The 16,829-nt window shown below is 41.3% G+C and overlaps 1 protein-coding gene and 1 pseudogene across 1 annotated transcript; one reads left to right on the top strand and one right to left on the bottom strand.

The window, feature by feature from the left end:
• Nucleotides 1–11,113: 11,113 nt before the first annotated feature.
• Nucleotides 11,114–13,115, top strand: LOC121944744 (annotated as a pseudogene).
• Nucleotides 13,116–13,877: 762 nt separating this feature from the next.
• LOC121944314 (UDP-glucuronosyltransferase 2A3-like) lies at nucleotides 13,878–16,164 on the bottom strand. Its single transcript, XM_042488057.1, has 2 exons — nucleotides 16,119–16,164; nucleotides 13,878–15,590 (listed from the first exon to the last, which is right to left on the bottom strand). The coding sequence occupies exon 2, from the start codon at nucleotides 15,575–15,577 to the stop codon at nucleotides 13,994–13,996; it is 1,584 nt and encodes a 527-aa protein (XP_042343991.1). The 5' UTR covers nucleotides 15,578–15,590; nucleotides 16,119–16,164; the 3' UTR covers nucleotides 13,878–13,993.
• Between the last annotated feature and the right edge of the window lie 665 nt (nucleotides 16,165–16,829).

Here is a 16,829-nt window from a genome sequence, read left to right as displayed (position 1 = left end):
TTTTCTTTGAAACGAACACACAGAGGAATCAAGGACTTCTTTCATTCACTACCTTCTATAAATTCAACTGAATGATGAGCTTCAGTTTCATGTCCACAGTGGATATTCAACAGTTTGGACTTAAAATGTTTGGTTTAATCAATATTTGTGAACAAGGATCACTCGCTTCGGAAGCTGGAAATGCAGCAGAGGAGAGGATGCTCGTGACATTCTCGGGGGATGAAACCTGGAGCTGATCCACTGGCAGCCAACCAGAGAATATCTGAGTTTAAAGGCTGAACAGCTGCTTGCAGCTTCTTTTTTAGAGAAGAGCTCTTGTTTACCCTGCGTTTCATCAAACACTGAAGGCCTGCTTCACTGCACTACTCAGGTTAATGAACTTTATGTTTCCCTTTTTACAGCCCTATTTTGGGACATTTATCACCCACTGCATATTATTTACAGGTATCTTTTCTTTTGTGAAAATGAAAAGAATAATTTTAAAAGGATCTGTTGTCCTCCTTTGAATATATAAGTTCATTAAAACACAAATCTGATGTCAGAGACGATCTCGGTACCGTTTGTATGTATGGACACAGATATACCAAAAACATGAACTAACATTGCATTTGCTCAGCTTTATACAGTTTGTCCAATGAAACATTTTGGTCAGGACTACACATCACAGAAGTAGAGAACATCTACAAGGTCTTCATCTTATCTTAAATTCCAGACATCAAAATCCTCCTCACACAAAGCACGTCAAATGTGAAGGACTCTCCAAATACCAAAGCATGACAACACGCATACCATACATTTCATTAGAATACTTCTAAAAGATTACAGCCCAACACATACTCAACTTTAAAGACAATGTGAGTTTTTTGCTATTCACTGTAAGATTGTGCAAAGACTGGGGATTTTGCAAGGTCACTATTTGCAGCTAGATTCAGGATTATTTTCCATTTCCTTGAGGAAAATATTACACTAAAATACCTTTATGGAATTTGTCAATATTACTTACCTGTCTGCAAAAAACATGTAACTCACAAGATAAAAGGTGATATATTTTAGCAGTATTTTTGTTAAATTGACATTAATATAAAGTGCCGTTGCATCCATGCATAATATTATGGATTTTAAGAGATGCAGCATCCTATGCTATGTGATTGGGTTACCCCTTAAAAGAGAGTGGGGCAGACAGCGGCGGAGAATGAGAGCAGGGTGGAGTGGACATCTAGAGACACACATGGAGACACCGGCGGAGGATGAGAGCAGAGCGCACATATGGAGACACACGCGGAGTCCCCTGCGGAGGCACTGGAGGAGAATGAGAGCGGAGCGGATATGCGGAGACACCCGCGGAGACACCGGCAGAGAATGAAAGCGGAGCAGACACCAGTGGAGTGGACGTTCGGAAACACGTGAAGACACCAGCGTAGAATGATAGCCGAGTGGACATTTGGAGACACTGGCAGAGAATGAGAGCGGACACTGGCGGAGACACTGGCGGAGAATGAGAGCGGAGCGGACATTCAGAGACATCGGCGGACAATGACAGTGCAATGGACATTTGAAGACACTGACAGAGAATGAGAGTTGAGCGGACACTGGCGCAAAATGAGAGCGCACATATGGAGACACATGCAGAGGCACCCGCAGAGACACTGGCGGAGAATGAAAGTGGAGCAGACATTCAGAGACACCCGCTGAGACACCGGGGGAGATGCCGGTGGAGAATGAGTGTCGAACGAACATTCAGATTCTTCCATATAACACAATCAGAATAATTTGAACGATGCTTTATTCCCAGGAATTAATCATTTCTGCATATAGTGGGTTTAATTGGAGCTGCCCCTTTGGTTGATTTGTTCATGGATGAGTTTTTAAAAATAAACAGCAGCTCATGAAGGAAGGACAGTGATGAGTTTCCATGCTCCAGGATGAACGCTCATATTGTTGTTAGTGTTGTTCATTGTTAATTTTCTCTATCGGACTTTCTCCCTCTGCACCTGTGGAGTGCATTGGGTGTGTTGTTGTGTCTGGAGCCCTGAGCTCAGAGATGCTCCACTATGACGCTCCTCTGAGCCTTTGTGGCTGAATGACAGGAGAGAAGAGGGAAGAGGGATAAAGGAAAAGGAGACGCAAAAGAAAAAAAGGAGAGAGGAGGCAAACGAGGAACCAGAAGAAGAGTGGAAACTATGCGAGGAAGCACAAATAGGAGACGGGATGAGAGACAAAAATGAACTGAGGAGAGGAAGGACAACAGAGGGGAGGAGGCAAAGAGAGATCAGACATGAGAGGCAAAAAGTCAAAAGGTGAGGAGAGGGGAAATGAGGAGACTGAGTAAGAGGAGAAGAGACAGTAGAAAAATGAGAGGAAATGAGAGATAGGCCTATAAGAAGAAGAGGGACAATAAAAAAAAAGGAAACGTGAGGAGAACAAACGAGTAAAGGAGAAAAGAGGAGAGGAGGCAGGATGAAGGAAAGGAAAGCTAAGGAAGCAGAGTGAAAAAAGCAAAGAAGAGTGGGGAGGAGACAAGAGGAAGGAAATGAGAGGAGAGGAAACAGGAAGAGGGAAGGTAAAAAAGAGGAGCAAGAGAAGCGAGGAAACGAGGAGAGTGACCGAGACACAGAGCAGAGAGGAGAGACGCACATGAAGGACGGGGTGGAGTTGAGGTTATTAGTTCGACTTGACATTCTCAATGAATTTTACATGAGTCGTATTGTAGCAGCGATACAGCCGCTGCGAGCCTCGACCTTGAGTACGTGACCCACAAATCAACTGTCACTTGTTGCTACCTGCAGCTCAAATTACTCATCAAAGTTATTTATTGAGCTACAACCAGGTGAAGGCTGCTGCCGTAACACACGCCGACGCCGAGTCACGCCTTCCTCACGACGAAGCCTCTGCCGCCTCAAGACTCTGGTTAATTAAAAATCTAATTTCACAATGAGACACAAGTGAATTTTACTTTGAATATTTTTCAGTGTGATTGAGCAGTTTGTCGAGCAAACAAAAGCCAAAAAGTTTTCCTTTAAATGTGGCTCCCTAATTTATTTAAAAATACTGTTAAAAAACTTAAAATGGGGGAAAATTGGAAGAAAATTCAAAAAGAGCAACTGGGGAGGGATCCTTTCTCAAAAAAAAAAAAAAAAAGAAACGAGATGCAATTACATGCAATCAAGTTGTGTATACAGAATATCTACCACTATAAAATGACTGGACATAAAATTTAAATGACAAAAATTAGACATTAAATGTAGACATCAAACACCAAAATGAAGCAGGAAATAGTTTTACTGCCTCTAGTATTTTTTTAATAGTTTATATTGCACAACAGATAGAAAATGACCACAGAATCCATGTCTGGACTTGGCTCCATTGATGTCCATGTCAGACAGTTGTGGGTCATGTAGTCTTCTAATCCTCATGTGTAAGTGTCCATGAGTGTGTGCTTGTGGACATTTATTCACCCTGTAAGTGTTTTATTCAGTCTGAGCCTAAAGAGGATTTGGTAAACTTCCCCCCTTGTCAATTAGCTAACATGTTGATGTCAGCATGGTCAGTATAATCCCTCTCTTAATGTACTGTAATAACCCCTCCTTCAACGAGACACTCTGAAAACACACACACACACACACACACACACACACACACACACACACACACCAGTTCCTGAGGGAAACAGCCACACAACAACATGACAGGATGCTGCATTAGCTCAGCCGTCATAACAACATTACCAGGGTCTGAATGAGGCTCTCCAGGGCTTCGGGAGAGACAACTTTCTGACCCAGCATACGACTCTGCCATGCAAGCACTCAATTTAGCGTTTATCTGGGTGCCACTTATATTCACAGCTTCCTCTCATTTTTGTTTAGTCATTTTATTTTTAAAAAGCAATAAACTAAATTTGAAATCAACAACATTCAGAAATATCTGATGCCCAAGAAATCACAAATAAACAGAAAGGGTGGATATATTTTAAAAGTGATTACATAAAACATGATGAAAGTCTATATTCATGTTAGCAGCTCTGAGATTTCATTGTATTGATTTAAGCTGACGTCAGCAGGCTCACAATGATAATATGCTGATGTTTAGCAGATATGATGTATGCCATGTTCACCATTTTCATTTAGCACATTGCTGATTAGCACAAGACACAAAGGACACCTGAGGTTGGTGAGAAAGTCATTAGTTTTGCATGTTTTTGGTTAAAATCCAAACATGACATGATGACAGTGCACAGCCGGTCTATCTCCAAACTTGTCAAACAGCGCCGCTGCTTTTGGCGTTCGAGCATGATGCCAAAAGCCACCTCTCAGAACGCAGCTAGATGGCATCAGATGAGAACGAGGTCGTACAGAACCGGTGGCACTGTTATTATACGCTGGTGAACAGCCTAAAGGCACTGAGCCCGTCCACATGCAAACATGGCCTGACCGAACTGGTCCCGTCATCCCACCATGTGCATTTGTTAACATCACCATGACGACATCCTGGAGCATAAACAGCTGACACAGAAGCATGCCAGAAATGACATAGGTTGAGATATTTCACATATACCCACATATGTTGACTTCTTGGTTTTGCTTGAGTAAAAAAAAATTAAAAGATGGTCATAGTCATTAGGATTCATCCTCTGACGACCACGAATGCCTAAATCAAAATTCAAGGCAATCCACTGAATAATTGTTGAGATATTTCAGTCTGAAGCAAAGACGTGAACCAAGTTGTGACTGTTGCTGTTAATGTTTCTTATCCAGGTCTTTGTCTGGTTTTGCAAATGAAAAACTGTGCAGTGAACACAGTGAACTTTGTGTTATTTCATATGTTTATTTACAAAACTTCACCGAGTTTGTGGGCTCATGTTATCCCATTCTGAGCTTCACAGCCAGAACGAAAATAATGACACTCAGCCTCACTCCCCCGAAACTCCGTCCCCTCACATTGGCATGAATCGCAGCAGCAAACTTCCACAGAGTCTGTCCACGGCCTTCCCCCCTCTGGTTCTGAGGGACACGGCAAGCGTCAGGGCCAAGATGGCGGCTAATGATGTGTAGCTCGCCAGGGGACTGAAGCGAGGCTGCCATTTCAGCCGGGGGGACAATTTGGTCTGGTTGGATAATGCATCCAGGACAGCTGGTGACACAGATCCAGCCGTCCAGAGGAGCTGTCAGTCCGGCCATCCCTCCACACGTGTGTGTGTGTGTGTGTGTGTGTGTGTGTGTGTGTGTGTGTGTGTGTGTGCGCGCGCGCACTGAGGGGAAGAACTAGATGATTTTCATGACTGACATCAGTAGGAACAATAGATCTTCATGGTCTCCAGTGGCCTTAATGATGATGAGGGAGGATATGAAGATTAACATGCAAGCCCTGAGGAGTGTGTGGCTGCAAATGTTTGTTTTTGCGTCTTGCATTGCATGCATGGGCGAATTATGAGACATTGGGCCCCTGGGCGAAGATATGCAATAGGCGCCACCACCTCTCCAACATAGGAGCCAGACACACAGACTTTGTGCTGGTTTTTCCCTCTTTTGCTATCGCTGTTTTGTGTCTCCTATGGTCATTTTGTCTCTTTGTAGTTGTGTCTCTTCAACATGTTTGCATTCCAAGTCGTCACACGTCGCCCCTTTGTCAGTGGACCTCTGCGTCTACATATAATACTCTTGTTATCCTCCTGTATCTGCTGTTGGCGTTCAGGGATATCAACAAAAGCACATGGCTAAAAATAAGGATTAAGCTACAAAGGCAACATTGGTTGGATTTAGGCAACACGAGCATGTGGTTTGTTTGGCTCTACAGTCATACAGAAGGTGAACACCAGGTGCTTGGGTAAAAGTCCAGGGTCTGTTGGACCCTTCCAACCCGTCTGCACAACCAAAAGGGACCTTTGCGCCCATTATTGTTCGTTGTCACCGGCAGCGTTTCCTTGCCCCAGCGCTGGGTCAGCTGCAACATCTGACTTCTTCCATTCAAAATAAATATTGTGGAAAATATGTCATATGTAATCATTTTAAATGGTCTGAGTGATTAGCAGGCAGATGCAAGTTTAACATGTACAAATTTTGTTGGTGTAGTCCAAATAAAATCTGAGTAACTGAGAGAAATGCAAAAAGTGTTGCAACTATTCCAAATTTTAATTTGACAGACGTTTTGCAGGTGAAGGCCAGGGGGCCCTCCTAAAACTCTCGGCCTCTGGGTGTGTGTCCAATAGGCCTGTTCAGTTATCCACCTTTGTTTGCATGTGTGTGCAGGTGAGTGGGTGAATGCATGTTACTTAAAAATGCTCCCAGTGCAGTTAGCTTAATATCTCAACTATCACCGTTTTATGAAGTTGAGTTTAGCAAAATTTTAAAGTAAACAGCAAGGTGGAAAATGCGTCTCACCAGCAAGAATTACAGTCACAGAAACAGACTTTGACATTAAAGGGGAAGCTCTGCTGTGTGTGTGTGTGTGTGTGTGTGTGTGTGTGTGTGTGTGTGTGTGTGTGTGTGTGTGTGGTGTGTGTGTGGGGCAAGGTTGCCTTGTTTCGTACACATGAGCATCCCCTAAGGGCCAAGTGTCTTTTTCCACCTTCTCCGTCTCCATGGTGAAACAAATGAGGTTCCTTCGTTAAGGGATCATTGAGGAGCTTTTGTGTGTGTGTGTTTGTTTGTGCATATGTGTGTGTTTTTGTTTGTGCATATGTGTGTGTATGTGTGTGCCAGTGTGTGTGAGATAGGCAGCTCCAGGTGTCTTTTGCAGTTCACAGTTGTGTCAGGTAGCGCTGCCTGTCTTGTCCCTGCTGTCTTCCACTCACTGTTGTTTTACACATCTGTCCACCAAGCTGTACATCACACACACACACACACACACACACACACACACACAACTTATTTCTAATTGGGGAACAAACTCAGCTCATATGTTCAGATGAAAAAACTGTATTTTTCTGTTCATTAGAAATTCCTCGGGGTCGTCTGTTTTATAGAAGTCCATGTTTTCCATATGTGATCAACTCGTGTGTGTGTGTGTGTGTGTGTGTGTGTGTGTGTGTGTGTGTGTGTGTGTGTGTGTGTGTGTGTGTGTGTGTGTGTGTGTGTTAGTTGTATTAGAGTGTGTATTTTCTTCACAGAGTTACTAAGCTAACCCTAAGAGAGTGTTTCGCCGGTGGCCTTGGTTTACGTGTCCCAGCGCTCTTCTGAAAAAAATAAAAAATGAAACATTTCTGAAGAAAAAGCTGTTGAATAATTCAGCCATGTTTAAAAAGAATAAACTATGATCCTCCATGAATATGACCCGGTAATCCCCAAAGATGCTCCCCCTCCTCACTTTCCCGTCTTTTCTTTTTCTCTTCCATTCTTTAACAACAGCCAACTCCACTGCAAATGATGGAGGACTCTTTTTGTGGTTTATTATCAAGATTATTGCTGAACAAAATTCATCGGGATTTTACATGTTTTAGATTAATTTCATATTTTACAGGTAGCAACATGTTTTAGTCTCATGTTGTCTTTTTATATTATGTCATCAAACACTTAATTTACCAGTGTTACATAATATTGTTTGATTTATTTCCAACATTTTTTGTTGTTTTGTTTACAGCTCATATACAATATATCACACCCAGGTGTTGTGCATAGAAATGTGTCTCCAGTACAAACTTAAATCGCCTCACCAGCACCGGATGCAACAGACAAACATATGAACTCGTCTTTGAACTTCTGACCCCTGTTGATGAGCTCTGTGCAGAGGAGGAGAGACGTTACATCAAACTTTTATTCTGATGGTTAGATGATACAACATAATATCTTCATGCAGCACAGTAACATCAGGGAATGAAATGATACATAATGGAGAGCCTGACACAGTGGCACAGCACTGTGCAACAGCAGCAAAAATGAAATGGCGCCCCCTACAGATATTTCAATTTAGTCACAAGTAAATAGGAAAAGTTCTTCACTCTCATGATGATTTACAATGAGTCTTAAAGTAGCGTAGAAAAAAAAACATCAAAAAAGCCCAAATATAGCCAAAATCTGATAATTCGCCAAAGATTGATGGACACACTGTGTGTTTGTGCAAAGGTGGACAGAAAGAGCCTGTGCTCAAGGTTTTCAGTCAGCTGCAGATACAATGAGTTACAGTGGGATCCCTGTGGTACTAAATCATGCACACCAGGCTTGAACAACGCCTTTCCTCACCTTCACCCTCCTGTCTTGTGAGTGCAGTCATGGGCAGATTGGACATGTGAGTGTGTGTGTGTGTGTGATTTCCATTAAATTCAGTGGGGACTCTGCAGCTTCTACCACTTTCTATAATGTGCACACATTGCACACGGCATGAATTGTATGGCTTGACTCTGCATGAAACAGGGAATCTAGCTGCACTTGATAGAATATTTTTCTATATGACTTTTTCGAAACACCACAGCGGTACTTAAGAATATGGAAATAAGGTTGTTGAGAAATAAAAAGCGTCCAACGATCAAAGTTGGTGCAGGTAAACTGAAACAGAAGGTGGAGATGCAAGTTGTATAAGAGAAGCATGCACATATACAGAAACCATAATCAAAAACTGTAGATTGCACAATGACTTTTTTGTGTAGAAAAAAAAAAGATTTTTTTTCTACACAAAAATCCAAGTTTGACCCTCAGTTTGCTTGGCAGTTTTGCTTTTTTTTTGTTCCACATGAGTCTTAAAAGAGAGTCTGGTATTGCAACATGTTCTCATCCCAAGTCGTCACGTACTGCTGCCTTACAGTGGACTTTCACGTCTACATATTACGCTCTTGGTATACTTCTCGGCTGCTGTTGACGCTACACTGATTTCAAATGCGCATGGTGGGATCACATGTTTTCACATGTTGGCACAGATGGTTAGGTTTAGGCAAAACAGGCATATGTTTAGGTGTTGAAAAACCAATCACACTGGCAGTGGAGGCAAACACCAGAATCCAGCATAAAAGTCCGAGGTTTGTTTGATCCAGACTGTCTGCCACCCCCAGCCATCCCGCTATTAACAGTAACACCGCAGACATTTTCAGTCCAGCCGCATTCTCAGCTGACACCATGCTGGCGGCATGTCATTCAGACAGGAAAGGTGGCATTTGGCATTGGGATTTTACATCGAAAGCACTGCAAACCGGCAATATTTGATGATTTCGGAACGAGAACAGGCTGATTATCCAGCTAGAATCTCAAGTATTCACAACATTCAACCGTTTCAGCTGCAGAACCCTGAAAAGGGTTAGATACACACATTAGGCTGGATACTTTAAAGCGCAGTTCAGACCAACGATTCGCGAGACAAATCGATGTGAACTGGCTGGTCTGACATATAAGAATATTCATAAATAATGCACATATAATCTGTAACATAATTTTAAATATATATAATTAAAATAAGCATAAATATAGTTTTCTGGACATTTTCACCATTTTTTTTTATTTTTCTTCATTTCCTATAAATTCTCTCTCTTTTTTAAAAACTTATTTTCAGGTCGTTTTCCTTTCACCTTCAGCCAATTTCTCGCTCTTTGCCTTTTTTCTTCTTTTCAAAAGAAACCAGACCAATCTACTGAGGTCTCAAAGGTTTAAATGCTTGTGAAAGGCAAAAACTAATGTCGATCCAAGTTTCAAAAGGTTATGGAATCAAAAAGCAGAAAAAAAAAGGTATTTTTTTATTGAATAAGGTGTTAGGTAAGCTAATTAGGTACACAAGCATGTACTTATACTGTGTGCACACATACAGACATATATCATCATATTCATACTACACAGTTTTTCTCTCATGGGAGGTCAGGGAGAGCTCAGGTATGCTAGCGGTGTGTTAATGTACCTTGGAGCCAGAGAGAGCCGAGTCTCAAGGCCTCTGGACCGCATCAATATTAAATCACGCAGGGCTGAAGAAGAGCCAATCAAATATTCATTCATCACCCCTCCTCTCGTCCTCTTTCTTACAGCTCTGGTTCTCTCCAGCGAGTTAAAATACTCACAGTCTCTGTTCACATCAGTTTAACCCTCAGCAGAGCCTCTGCTTGTGTATTCAGTTATTCAGCGTTCCTCGGGGAGAGTTTGGGTTAAGTGTTACTGAGAACAAGAGCTCCATTCGGGGTCAAATGCAGAACAAGGACGGCGTAAGGCTGTCTGGTTCTGCTACACATACATACAATGTATTTCACCTTTACTGCAGATACTAACCAGCACATGCACACAAAGTGGGCACTGTAGATCAGATCTGTTGCAGACTACGTTAAAAAATTACTCAGATACAAGTCCTGCAAAATCTCATTTTAAAATACAGAAGTATTAGCATGCACAGGTTTAAGGGGTATATCCACCTGCATTTAAAGTATACCTACCTATAAGCCTAAAAGCCATTGAAATTTTGTTGCTAAAGTTTCTATCAACTACCACTACACCCCTCTTCACAATGCAAAAATGGCTATTCAAAGTATAACATTTATTATGTACTTATTAAATATTATATTATATATAATTGTAATATTTCTTTATTCCTTATCTGAATGCTGTCAGGGCAGAAATCATCTTAAAAAGTATTCTTTAAACAAGAGAATAGTATTGTTGTTAATGCAGAGGAAAATATTCAACTCTTAAGACATCCTGACACCATCTGCTGGTTACTAAAGTAAACTGCAGCATTTCCTGCTGGTAATCATTCACCCTGATAAAAAGGATAATAGCTTGGGCAGGAAAACATCACAAACTGTACAATCTCAAAAACTCCAAATAAAGGTTGAATTGAAAACTCGGATTTAACTTAATACCAAACATAAATCAGATCAAAAATTAAAGGTTCATACTGATGTTAGCAAAACATTCTTGTCACGTTTCCTGTTGGCTAAAAACTAAAAATGTAGTTAACCTGCGTTAGTGTAAGTCAGTCACTAAATATTATTAATGATATGCATTTAATATATATAAATATTATCATTCATATTATTTTTGTTTGCCTGAAGACTTATTTACAAAAGTTTGTGCTGCTCTGAATGAAGAGTAAAATATATTTACCTCTGAAAACATCCTGACACCATCTGCTGGTGACTAAATGACGCAGCAGCATTTCCTGCTCACAGTTTACTCTGTCAGTGAAAATGAAAGTAGATTTGATGTTGCTGATCGGAGCTGAGACGCCATTACAGGGTGTGATATCTCTGCTGGGAAACACACGTTTTGATTTTATTAAATGGAGAAATAAAGAGACTTTAAGTCGGTGAGTCCTGCTGTTGAAAGATAACTTCAGTTTAAGATGGCAGAGAGAGCTCTCCTTAAAAGTTACCTGAGCTGTCATGTGTGTTCAGAGACTTTCAGAGATCCTGTGTCTCTGAGCTGCAACCACAACTTCTGTTCAAGATGCCTGAAACAATTCTGGGAACAAACTAACAACAAAAACTGTCCCATTTGTAAAAGAAGATCCTCAAAATCAGATCCTCTGGTGAACTTTGGACTGAAGCAACTGGCTGACTCTTTTGCTGAGAGACTGAAAACTGGATCATCTGAGACAGAAAAAGGAGAGAAGACACTAATATTTGTGTGCAGTAAACATCAAAATGAGACTAAATTGTTCTGTAAGGATGAAGACAGAGCTGTCTGTCCTGTCTGTGAGTTTCCTCACCACCAGAGTCACAAGGTGGTTCCTGTAGAACAAGCAGTCAGTGAGCTGAAGGACGAGCTGAAATCTGACTTAAAGTCTCTGCAGGACAAGAGGGACAAATACAAACAAGTGCAGGAGACATACAGAGAAGTGAGTCAACACTCCAAGAAGCAGCTGTTGTCCACAGAGAGACAGATCAGAGCAGAGTTCAACAAGCTCCACCAGCTCCTGAAAGAGGAAGAGGAGTCCAGACTGGCAGCTCTGAAGGAGGAAGAGGAGCAGAAGAGGAGGACTCTGAGCAGAGAGATGAGGATGATTGAGGAGCAGATCTCCTCTCTGTCAGACAGTATCTGTGCTGTTGAAGAAGAGCTGCAGAAACACAACGTGGTTCCTCAGCAGTTATAAAGACACTCAGAGCAGAGCCAGAGTCCAGAGCTCACTGTCAGATCCACAGCTGCTCTCAGGAGCGCTGATAGATGTGGCCAAACACTGGGCAACCTGTCCTTCAGGGTCTGGGACAAGATGAGGGACAAGGTCCACTTCAGTCCTGTCATTCTGGACCCAAACACTGCATGCAGCTGTCTCTATCTGTCTGATGATCTGACCAGTGTGAGACGTGGAGACACAGACCAGCAGCTTCCTGATAATCCAGAGAGACACACTAACTTTGCAGATGTTCTGGGCTCTGAGGGCTTCAGCTCAGGGAAACACAACTGGGACGTGGAGGTGGGAGACCATCCTCACTGGCTTGTTGGTTTGGCTAAAGAGTCAGCTGACAGGAAAGGAAAGATACTTGTCTCACCAAAATATGGAATCTGGTGTTTAACACTCTTCAGTGGAAAATACACTGATGGAGCTGGTAAGACTGTCCCAGTGAAGAAGAGTCTCCAGAGGATCAGAGTCCAGCTGGACTATGACGGGGGGGAGGTGTCCTTCTATGACCCTGAAGACATGACTGAAATCTGCACTCACAGAGACACTTTCACTGAGAAACTCTTCCCAATTTTTTTATTGGAAAAGCTGGTGATGCTAAAACTGCTGAAATCAAAATCTGTCAAACTGAGATTTCTCTCTGATGTTCAGTGACGTTTGTGTTGGTGAAGATTTTGGGCTGACTTCACTCAAGATTTTATGGAAATAACAAATAATCTGTTAATCCAGAAAAGAAAATACATGTACTCAGCATTACATCACCTTTCATACAGATTTAAATCAATTCTAGCTTTTGGATCACAGCTTTTTAGCCACGTTCGCAGCATCTTTTTTTCCACATTATAACATCATGTAAACCTTCTTTACCAAATCAATCATTTCCAGTCGAGTGATTGATCAACTTTCATCGTCATCAGACATCAGTGTTTTTCAGATGTGTGGATCTTCTGATGAGTTATTTCACTTTTGTTCATGTTATAATTTCAGTGGTTTACACTCAGAGTCTCAGAGACTGAAAACACTCTGTTATATTGATTATGCTCTTTTGTTCTTCACCATCAATAATTTGTTGTCCACAATAATTTTAATGTCTTAAATGAATAATGCAATGTGTGTTTTTATCTTTTATTGTGTGAATAGAACTTCGTAAAAAACATGAACTTTTTTTTAAAATCAGAAATATATTTTTGAAAGATCCATTAAGGATTTTGCCATATTTTGTTTAGCAAAACTCCTGCTTTTGATACTTTTTCATAGATTTTAAATTAATGTTTTCTGGTGTTCTTTTGTATATACTTAAATTGCATGATGCACTCAAACTCTGTCTCATCAGAAGGAGAAAAACTTTAACAAATCAAAGCTGGTGATTTCTCTGGTTATCAGCATCTTTTTTGATTCAAACAACTTTGTATCAGTCATCAGTTTTAGTTTTAGATAATATTAGAGTCTTATATGAATTATGTCAGTTTTGGGTCTCATTTTGTTTTACTGTGAGGGAACAAGTGTTTTAATAAACTTTATTTGAATTCAGATTTTCATTCTTGCAGTGCTTCTAATGTTTTTTTTAGTGTATAGTCAGTAACATAAGTGACATTGTCCAGTTTGTGATCAACATAATTTAAAATACCAGTAATACATTTTAATTTAATATATATTTTTATCGAAAAAACTTGTTTTTCACAGCTCAGGGAAACATAGCTGGGAGGTGGAGGTGGGAGATCATCCTCACTGGAGTGTAGGTTTAGTTTCCTTAAAATAAAAAATCTGTTATCCTTCACGAAAATCCCATTCTGTTTGTCAGAAACACAGTATGTCCAGAGTATCTATGAAATCCATCACTGCTGTGACTTCTGATGATGTTTTTGTTTCATCAGGCACCAATTTATTCAAATCAACTCAAAGACATGATTCAGACTGCATTATATCACAGACATGCCATGAAATACACCACAGAAGTACATACAGAGCAACACAAATGTTAATCCAGTTTTTCTTTCCTCCCACTGAACACTTTACAGCACAAATATTTCACGGTTAAAACGCATATAAGTGACATCATCGTGACTGACACTAACAGCAGTGCGATCACATCAATGGAGTGGTACTGAATCCAGGACATCTTGTAGGAGTCGCTCCTTAAGTGAGAAGCCCCTTTATGTCTCATAACAAACTCGATCCAGAACACGGCTCGGTCCAGAGGCTTCATGGGCTGGTCTCTGTGCAGCCTGGAGAGCTCCTGCATCTTCTCCCTGTAGGACGGCTCATAAAGCACCGCCTTCACCGCCTCCAGGAAGTTGTCTTTGTTCAACGTGCCAAGGTCCACCACTTTGGCAACGCCCTTCACTTTCATCCTGAACAGGTTATCATCCTGGTCAAACATCAGAGGGAGGCCGATGATGGGAACTCCGTGGTAGATGGCCTCTTGAAGTCCGTTGGTGCCTCCGTGGGCCACAAACACTCTGGTCTTTGGGTGTCCTAAGAGGTCATTTTGGGGGAGCCAGTCCAACAGCAAGGTGTTGTTGCCCAGTGTGGTCGGTCTCTTCCCAGTATGCCTCCATATGACCTTCTGAGGTAACTGGGCAAAAGCAGCAGCCACATGTTCAGCTGTATCCTCAGGAAGAGTCCCCACCAAAGTCCCCAAGCTCATAACAATGACTCCATGCTCTGCAGAGCTCTGGACAAAGTCCTCCAGATGTTGAGGAAGTGGCTTGGAGGGTTTGCACTGAAACCCACCCATGTAGACGACGTTGGGCATGGTGGGACGAGGGAACTCAAAGGTAAAGTCGGTTCTCATCAACCAAATATCTGCTGCCTGAACAAGCTCATCGTAGTTGACATCAGGGCCAAAGTGACGGTGGACAAATGGATTGTAGTACAACTCTTTCATAATCCGCCAGTTATTAAGAACCAATAATGCAAAGACAACATTTTTCACCCTTTGCCAAAAAGTCATCCTATCTGCCAGTTCACTGCCTGGTATGGGAACATACGAGAGCGGTGAGGGGGCAACGGTGTGATGTCCGTCTGCCATGATTGTCCATCGTACATTGAAGACCAGAGGCAGACCCAACCGATGAGCCAGGAGAACCCCTCCGCCGAAGCAGGGGTCAGTCAGAACAACATCGTACTTGGCCTCTTGGAAGAACTGCATCAGTTTAGCATCCTCAAATATCTCTTCCATTTTGTCCACCACAGATTTGTGAATTTGATGCATCATCGTCATAAACTCCCCCGAAGCTTCGACGAGAGCTGCAAATGAAGTGCGGAAGTCACGCCGAAGCTGCAGGAATCTCGTCCCAAAATGATGCATGTTTTTCTCATCGAATCCAGTGATGACGTCGAGGGTGATTGACTGGTAGTGCTGGGACTCTGCTGCAATGTACCAGCTGTTTTTGGGCCGGATCACTGTGACGTTGTGACCTCTGGAGTGGAGCTCCTGGATGAGGAAGTTCATGTTGAGCCAGTGGCTTCCATCCACAGGGAAGACAAGGACTTTCCCTCCGTCAGCACCGGGAAGAGAGCAGAGCAGAGCAGCCAGCATCACCAGTCTCAACTGGATCATCTCTGAGGTGACGCTGGAATCAGAAAAGAAAGAAAGAGATGTGCGTATAACCCCTCCTTTACCTTTTAACATATTTGGCATGTGGAAAAAATACATGCCATTTCCATAACATCAATTTCACCATTGATATTGCTGCAAATCAGTGACATATCCACGGCTGTGATAATTAAAAAAAAAACAAAAAACTTTGTGTGTAATATAGTGAATATATTTCATTTATTATGTTCTTGTTTTTAAATCTAAAAACATAGTGGCATTATGATCAAAACCTGGCATCTAAAGGGTTAAAATTCTGAAAATGTATAAATATTCCATATCAAGGATCAGGACTATTATTGGTTAAAAATTAAACTCAGTGTAAATATAAAAATCATATTAATGCACATTATTTTTTGTTGTCTGATTTTGACATTTTGGTCAAAAGCATTTTGTTTGCAAAGCAGTATGAGTGTGAGTATTTGACACTGCACTCATAATAATAATAATGATAATAATAATATTATTATCTTGATTCAGTGTCAATAATTCGGGCTGTACTTACAGCGGAGAGGTGGTGGACAGGAGATCAACAGTCTGTCGACAGCAGCTCTGCACTTCTATCCGTCGTGTGACTGACGAGCGTTTCACTGACTGTTGTGCAACATGTTGGACAAAGGCAAAGTTCATACAGGCGGTTAGAGGTCATTTTACCTGAACACACTGAGCCTTTGACGCTTCAGAGTATTTACAGTTTGAATTAACCAGAGACGTGTCAGACTTTGAAGAATATTTCCTGATGGTTGTGAGAGACATGCTGTCAGGGTGGAGATGCTGCACAGAATAAAAAAATAAAAATAAAAAAGTCAAAGTCTGTGGTGTTTTCACCTCTCGTTTCACTGTTGGAAAGCCTGATGGTGTTGTAAGGTTTTGGGGGAAATGTGACCTAAAAAAAACCATCTCACTCTCACAATGTTGTTTCCCAGTTTTGTTTCTATAAGCTGTTATTTTTATGTTTTATGTGCACTTCAGGAAGAATAACTCTAACTCTAACTAACTAAATAAAGTAGTTTTGGGAGAGTTTTATTGTGTCTCTTTGAGTTAGGAAGCTTAAAATACTACTATTGTTAATAATAAAATTATTATTTTATTATTATGAAACATTTTTTATTTATTAACAGTTTCAGGCTGAAAACCTTTTCCTTCTTATTTATATAGCCCCTCCCCATACTGTCAAATGTACTTACTCTAAATATCTTTAAGATGGTACCTGAAG

This window comes from Plectropomus leopardus, chromosome 6 (genome assembly GCF_008729295.1).
Source record: "Plectropomus leopardus isolate mb chromosome 6, YSFRI_Pleo_2.0, whole genome shotgun sequence".
Lineage (NCBI taxonomy): Eukaryota > Metazoa > Chordata > Actinopteri > Perciformes > Serranidae > Plectropomus > Plectropomus leopardus.
Note: the sequence above shows the minus strand (reverse complement) of the source record. Positions and strands in the feature narration are given on the sequence as shown.